The 7,500-nt window shown below is 44.6% G+C and overlaps 1 protein-coding gene across 1 annotated transcript in view; it reads left to right on the forward strand.

The window, feature by feature from the left end:
- The first annotated feature begins 6,826 nt into the window (after positions 1-6,826).
- The window catches only part of LOC134078309 (SH3 and PX domain-containing protein 2A-like), a 93,658-nt gene continuing 92,984 nt past the window's right edge, over positions 6,827-7,500 (forward strand). The window contains exon 1 of the mRNA XM_062534141.1: positions 6,827-6,883. Within this exon, the coding sequence (XP_062390125.1) occupies positions 6,850-6,883 (34 nt within the window). The 5' untranslated portion in view covers positions 6,827-6,849. The remainder of the gene's footprint in view (positions 6,884-7,500) is intronic.

Below are 7,500 nucleotides of genomic sequence, written 5' to 3' on the forward strand. Positions count from 1 at the left end.
CTATTCATTTATCTTTATGTCCTCATCTACCCTTTCTTCTCCTCTCCCTCTCTCTCTCTATCTATCTCTCCCACTCTCTCTATCAAATTTAAATTCAAATTCGCATGACAAATAAGATACTCATGTTGCCAAAGCAGTCATACAAGTGTATCTCTCTCTCTCTCTCTCTCTCTCGCTCTCTCTCTCTCTTTCTCTGGGTCTGTCCGAAGTGAAGGCAGCTGCCTCGCTGTCTTCAGCTGTCGGAACGTGTCACTTGTCTCAGCAGGCATCAAGGTACCAGCTCCGAACTTTGATTTGGACGGCCTAACAAGATAGCAACGTAAAACACCATTGCCAAGATACCAGAAACCAGAATAACATAACAGAACGTGTGACTGCATCAACAGCTACTCAAAATTAAAAAGAATTGTTGACGTCTAAGACAGCATGAAGGACACATATATGCTTCCTTCAAAATGTGGGAAAACCAAGGTGTCTTAAAAGACAGCTTTTCACGGAAACATTTTTTTCGGACATGCCTAGATTCTTTCCTGTTTCGGACACACTTTTCAGTTACAATTTACTTGAAAGTAATGAGTGATATGATGCTGTCATGAAAGTGTCATAACAATCATGATTAAAAAAAAGTCATAAATGTTTATGACATGTCAACACTTCTGTCATTCGAGTTTTATCATGACAATTTAGGGTTAGGGTTAGGATTAGGATTAGGGTCAATGTTTAGGGTTAGTGTTACTCTTATGTAGATACCGTCAAGTAAAGTGTTACCTTTCTTTCTTTCTTTCTTTCTTTATTTGTGTGCCTGCTGCTTTTAATCGATGTTCCATGCTCACTATGCGCTAACACGTTAACATCTATGTCCACAATTAATCGATGTTCCATGCTCACTATGCGCTAACATGCTAACATCTATGTTCACTGTTAATCGATGTTCCATGCTCACTATGCGCTAACATGCTAACATCTATGTTCACTATTAATCGATGTTCCATGCTCACTAACTATGCGCTAACATGCTAACATCTATGTTCACTATTAATCGATGTTCCATGCGTATTGTACCGGAGAAGGAGGATCTTTCCCTTTTCACGGCCAAGAAGAAAACTCTTCCTCGTGTCCGTCTCATCTTTAGTCAGGCGTTCAGTGACCTTCACTTGCTACCTCATTATGCTCCTCTTCTGCTTTTGAGCTGCATGAGGCCCAAAGTGTGGGTGGTAGTATATACACACACGCACATGAATTCTAATGGGGTTCATGAAAGGAGCTGATTGTGTTGCAGTGCATCTGGGTGATTATGTGTGCATCTCATCTCTGAGTGGGCCTGTGATGGGTAATATACCGTATTTAAGTGTGTGTGTGTGTACGTGTGCGTGAGTATATATGTGTGTGTGTGTGTGTGTGTGTGTGTGTGTGTGTGTGTGTGTGTGTGTGTGTGTGAGTGTGTGCATAATTGTGCGTGTCTATGTGTGCAGGTGTGTGTGAGAGTGTATATGTGTGTGTGTGTGTGTGTGTGTGTGATTCTGTGTGTGTGCATGTGTATAATTGTGTGCGTGTACATTTGCCTGGCTGCTGGATCATGCAAATAGTAACTAATGCCCTGTTGCAACCCCCGGATCACTGGTTGTCCTGGAAACCCGCACAGTGCACACTGCTCCGGCTGCCATGTGAGACTGGTGGGCCTGGTGCCAGCAAAACACTGCTGTCCTGGAGCGTGTGTGTGTGTGTGTGTGTGTGTGTGTGTGTGTGTGTTAGTGTGTGTTAGTGTGTGTGTAGGGGGATGACAGTGGTGGTGGATGGTGGGAGGCTGAAGGTAGCAGAGCACACACACACACACACACACACACACACACACACACACACACACACACGGTCTCAGCAGTGCAACCAGCAGCCATGTCTGCCCTTGATCAATAAAAGGACTCTATATTTAGGTGCAAACCCTGGGCTGCATCCTCATGATTCCCCCTTAAGCTACATGAAGTTTGTGTGTAAGTGTGTGTGTGTGTGTGTGTGTGTGTGTGTGTGTGTGTGTGTGTGTGTGTGTGTGTGTGTGTGTGTGTGTGTGTGTGTGTGTGTGTGTGTGTGTGTGTGTGTGTGTGTGTGTGTGTGTGTCTGTGTCTGTGTGTGTGTGTGTTTGCGCACATGTGCAGGTGTGATAGAGAGCTGAGGGGGAGTAAGGAGTGACAGAGACAGAGAGAGAGGGGGAGAGAGAGATAGAGAGAGAGAGAGAAAAGAGAAGTCATCTTCCCCTAAAGGTATCACCTCCCTGGCAGACAGTAAGCGCCACTTTTTCATGGGGACTGCGGGCTGCTTTGCCGTTACACTCACCGCAACCACATGCTCCGATGGTGTGATAACACTGAACACACAAGTCTGTTTATTAAGCACCTATTTTTCAAGAGTGAGGGGACGGCCCTCGCGAGGCTACTGACCTTAAATAGCCTGGGGGATATTTTGACAAAGACAGTGGCTCTGTAAAAAGAAAGAAAAAGAAAAAGGAAGCTGATCTGCGAGATATTTTCCACTGAAATGAAACCAAGAGGAAGTCGACCGACGCTGATATCACGCACGAGCCGCGGATCGCATGAAAATACAGGCCATAAATCACCTGAGACATTTTTTACAAAGGTGTGTGTGTGTGTGTGTGTGTGTGTTGGAGGTGGGGGGGGGGGTGGGGGGGGGGGCAGATGCTGCACGGTACGATATTCCACCTGGGGAAACGATGGCGGCGAAAACAACACCTGACAACCACTCACTCGATGAGACACACAGACACGGTCTATTCCGTGTGTGTACGGCCAGATCAGGCAATCAGTCTGTTGGCCAAACAAACGTTCCGAGCCTTTGAGGAGGCCTATTGTTGATGAGGGAGAAATGCAACGCTGTGCTCGGAGAGACAGCGCTCGGAACGCATACTGCCGCTCTTGTTGTCGTTTTTGTCGGTTGTTGATTGCGCTGAAAGCCGATTATATCATCCATCAAAGTGCCCAAAGGGAAAGTTAATGTATCTCACAGACTCTCGCTCAGCCACGAGAGCAGAAGGCGGCCTCACTGTAATTAACGTTTCCATTTTTAAACCAATCTAATAGATTCATCTTGACATGAGGTGAGTAATATAATTGGCCATATTGTGAGCCAGGCTTTATCTATTTGTTGGAGTGGGTTATGTAAGGCTATTTGGGTCTGCATCGTTTTTTTTTTTCTGTGTGTGTGTGTGTGTGTGTGTTTGTGTGAAGTGAAGCGTCACATCCTGGTCGCCTTAGCCACGTAATGGTAAAGAGTCCATTGACACGGGCAGCAGAAAATAGCTCATCCGAGAGTCATGGGTATGAGAGAAGTAGATATGTTTTTTTTCTGTCTTTTTATTTATCTATCTATCTCTCTGTCTTTCTGTCTGTCTGTACTGTTCTCTTCTCTCTTTCCGAATCTCTTCTCTTGTCACTTTTTCATTCTCTCCACTGATTCAGGCAGCAGAATCTATCTATCTACAGGTATCTATCTATCTATCTATCTATCTACAGGTATCTATCTATCTATCTATCTATCTACAGGTATCTATCTATCTATCTATCTCGTTTTCTGTCTGTCTGTCTGTCTGTCCGTACTGTTCTCTTCTCTCTTTATGCTCTCCTTCCAAATATCTTCTCTCTTTACTCTCTCTTTTTTCTTTTCCTCCATTGATGCTGGCAGTAGAATTTCTCTATGTGTCTATCTATCTATCTATCTATCTATCTATCTATCTATCTATCTATCTATCTATCTATCATATCATATATCATATCTATCTATCTATCTATCTACAGTATATATCTATCTATGTGCCTGTCTGTCTCGTTTTCCCCTACTGTGAAGTAGAGCACTACTGGAGAGATGGAGATTATTCTAAGGGACGGCACATACAGTGTTGAGTCACGAGCGGCCGCCTCCTCCTCTGTCGGGCCTCTTCGGCGTGGCACACTGACGCAGAGCACTGCTTGGCGACGTCTCCTAGGCAACCGCTCCAGGTTGAGGTCAGCGTTGCCCAGGATGTGTGGAGAACAGGATCCGCAGATGGCTCACACAGAAACAGCCTTTCGAGACCGCTCCGGAAAACACACTGGAGACAGAGAGAGAGAGAGGGAGAGAGAGAGAGAGAGAGAGAGAGAGAGAGAGAGAGACACAAACAGCCTTCACGGAAGAATTTCAGAGACTGGCAGCTTTATTTCATACGAACCGTCTCGCAGTTATGACCAACAATGACGTCTGAACTGAGGAGAAATTATATAAATTAGCCATTAAGAATGCGTTTCAGGAAAAAGACTGCATGAAGAGTCTCCTCAGTCAGACATTTCCAGCGGCTGAAGACCTTATTCGGAATGATTATAGTGGCCTCTGCCCTGTCCCTCACACATAGCCAAATCAACAAAAAACAAATAGCAATAGCACAAAGACTATCCTGTTTTTAAATGTGCAGTAAGTGTTTTTTTTGTTCTTGAACATTTTAAAATGCCTCTGTACCGCTGAAAGCATGATAAATAAGCACTGCGTTTCTTTAAACACTTGACATCTGCTTCGGCACTTTTTTATGCCCGAGCTCTGCAAGTTATCAACAAACGTAAAAAAATAAAAAATAACAAATAAAAAACTTAATAAAAAAACACACAGTTGACAGGAACAAATGTTGGGGTATTATGCTCATGATGTGTCATTAATCATAATAATTGATGATAAACTAATAAGAATGAATAAATAGAAACCCAACAGTTGTTTCAAATGAAACACTAACTGCACGTTTAAGTGTGATGTACAACTTTAGTCGTTTTACGCCATCGGCACCCGCTCCGGCAGAAAAAATGTGCCCACCATGTGTGCGGAGAGAGAGGCCTAATTTGTGGTCCTGGCGGTGCTGGGAGCCAGGGCCGATGATTTCATTTTGATCAAAGTGCGCTGGCAGAGCGACGAACGCAGCAGCAGTCCGCGTGTTTGTTATGGTTCCTTTGCGCTGCTGCTCGCGAAGGGGGGGGGGGGGGGAGGTCGGTTCAGAATAAATATTATTGCAAGATTGATTCTGCCCTAAATTTCAATTTCTGGCCGCCTTCGCCACAATCAAGAGGGAACCCAGTGTTCTAACGAGCCTCCATGATGTGGCATCTCGCGCCCGCAACTTAATTCGCTGCCGATCTCTCCACCCACCCACTGTAGTTTCACCAGACTGCGCCTCAAACCGCCTACTTGCACACTTCAAATACTTAGTTTTAAGTATATAGAGCAGATAAATAATAATAATAATAATAATAATAATAATAATAATACATTTTATTTATATTGCACTTTACTTCAAATCAATGATGATTCTAAGGGCCCACTACTGACACGGTAATACTGTACATTTCCAGAATTATTGTCTGTCATAGGGCCCAGCTTTTATAGCAACGCTCCTGGTGACGTCAATGCCTGTAGAACCTAATGTAATAAATCCCTGATAATGTAATAAAAAAAATACACTTGAGTCCATTGGAAATGTCATGCAACCTGATAATGTAATAACTTCCTGATAATGTAATAAAGTGCATTTCCCAATAATGTAATTATCTTTTTACTGATAATGTAATAAAGCATTGCATTAACGGGATGTCATTACATTATCAGGTTCTCCAAGGCCTAAAGGAAATTAGATAACACACATATTAGACATAACAATTACCACACAAATCATATACCTTGCACTCCATACCTAGGTGTGCATAACATCTGTTGATTTTCTTTTATTCTATTCGATTTCTTGAGCATTATTTTTTTGGGGGGGAAGAGTAGACCAAGGCCTCCTGCCCAGAGGCTGTGAGAACAACAACATGGCCGTGTCTGGACTGCCCAGACCTACCCCGCGTGCACTCTGGCCCCCCGGGGCACGAAGTGCTGATAGGTGAAGTCAGTGGGGCAGACTCTTGAGGGACCCTCGGCGCGTCTGCCAGGAGGCGCTGACCGTCCGGAAGATTCCTCCTTCCCAGCATGCCTTTCTTTCGGGGGGGGGGGGGGGGGGGGGGGTGCTGAAGGGAAGGTATGCAGCTGCTGCTTGTTGCCACGGTGAAGCCTCAGAAGTCCAGTCGACCACAAGCAGGCGATAGAATCCACTCGTACTCAGGAGAACAAGTGTCTTTCCTAAGACTGACATGTGGCCTATACTGTAGCAAATATATTATGAAATTAAACAAGTACCTTTTCAGTGAAAGGTTAACACAGTGGAAGCAAACATACATTAAGATTACCACCCAACCCTGAGAGAGGAGGCAAAAATTTACTAAAATATTTGGAAATGAAACAGGAATATGTCTTGGAATTACCTACCAATCCTTACCAATGGATTCACAAGGCAATATGACCAACCAAAAGCATTAGTACAAGCTATAGTCTAGCCTACATATCATTATGTGTCTAAATGATTAGTCCAGGGAAAAGGTTACCATCAAACAACACTCCATCAACCCCACTGTAATAAACAGTTTATTAAACGACCAATGCCACGAGCAATTTAATTACTCCATGCATTTATCAGCCTGCTATACAGGTCACCGAGGCGAGGTCCTCTGGCAGCGATTGTGTTAAATAAAGGATTTCTTGACTCCACCTTTTATGTAAATGTCACTTTGGAGGCTTGTACCTCAGCGAAGGCAGTGAATGGGGAGCGAGCGAGGCGCACCGCCCGCCCGTACGCGTCGAGGAGGAGTGTTGAGGACTGTTTACATTTATCGCAGGACGAGCGAGAGCTTCGGATGAGCGAATATGCAGTCGGCATGGGATTGTAACAGCACCGATGCGAGTATCTGACCAAAACACAAGCGGCGTAAAAGGGAAAGCGAGCGGCTTTGAGCCATGGGAGGCCAGATAACCCGAAATGCCTTGTACGGTGAGCAACAGCGATAAATGATCTCAGAGAGGAAGCACCTATAGACGGCTACTACTGCCTGCCTGCCTGCCAGCCAGGAGATTGACGTTTACAGTATTTTGTAGGGCACGTTTATTTGGTGGGGTATTACGGCTAAAGGTTTGATATAGAATAGCACAAACATTTATTTCATGTGAAAACCTATGCATTCCGTTATAGTGTGTGTATTAGCCTGGTGATGACTCGTAGGAATAAAATGCCCTTTGTATGGTGTGTGATGCCTGTAGTCCACGCGTTTATTCATCTGAAGCACGACCGAATGCAACCAAATGTATGTTTTTTAGCCTTCATTGTTCTTCATGGACCACATAGGACAGGCCTGATCGTTAGATGGTGTGACCAGTAATGTAATTTATGAAGCGCCGGTATGTTGAGTTTTATTATAATGCCGTTCCCCCCGGTGGATGGGGTCTATATTTCCCACCCGACGTCATGACGGGCAGTCCGCTGCACGAGCGTGAGAAAGTACTGGGAATTTTGAGGGGATTCCCTTTTTTCCCCGTCGCGAATACGAGCAAGTGCGCTTACAAGGCAGTTCTCTCCCTCACTCGTTGTGTGTTCACAGCTTTGTCGGGCAT

The sequence above is a fragment of the Sardina pilchardus genome, chromosome 1 (assembly GCF_963854185.1).
Source record: "Sardina pilchardus chromosome 1, fSarPil1.1, whole genome shotgun sequence".
NCBI lineage: Eukaryota > Metazoa > Chordata > Actinopteri > Clupeiformes > Clupeidae > Sardina > Sardina pilchardus.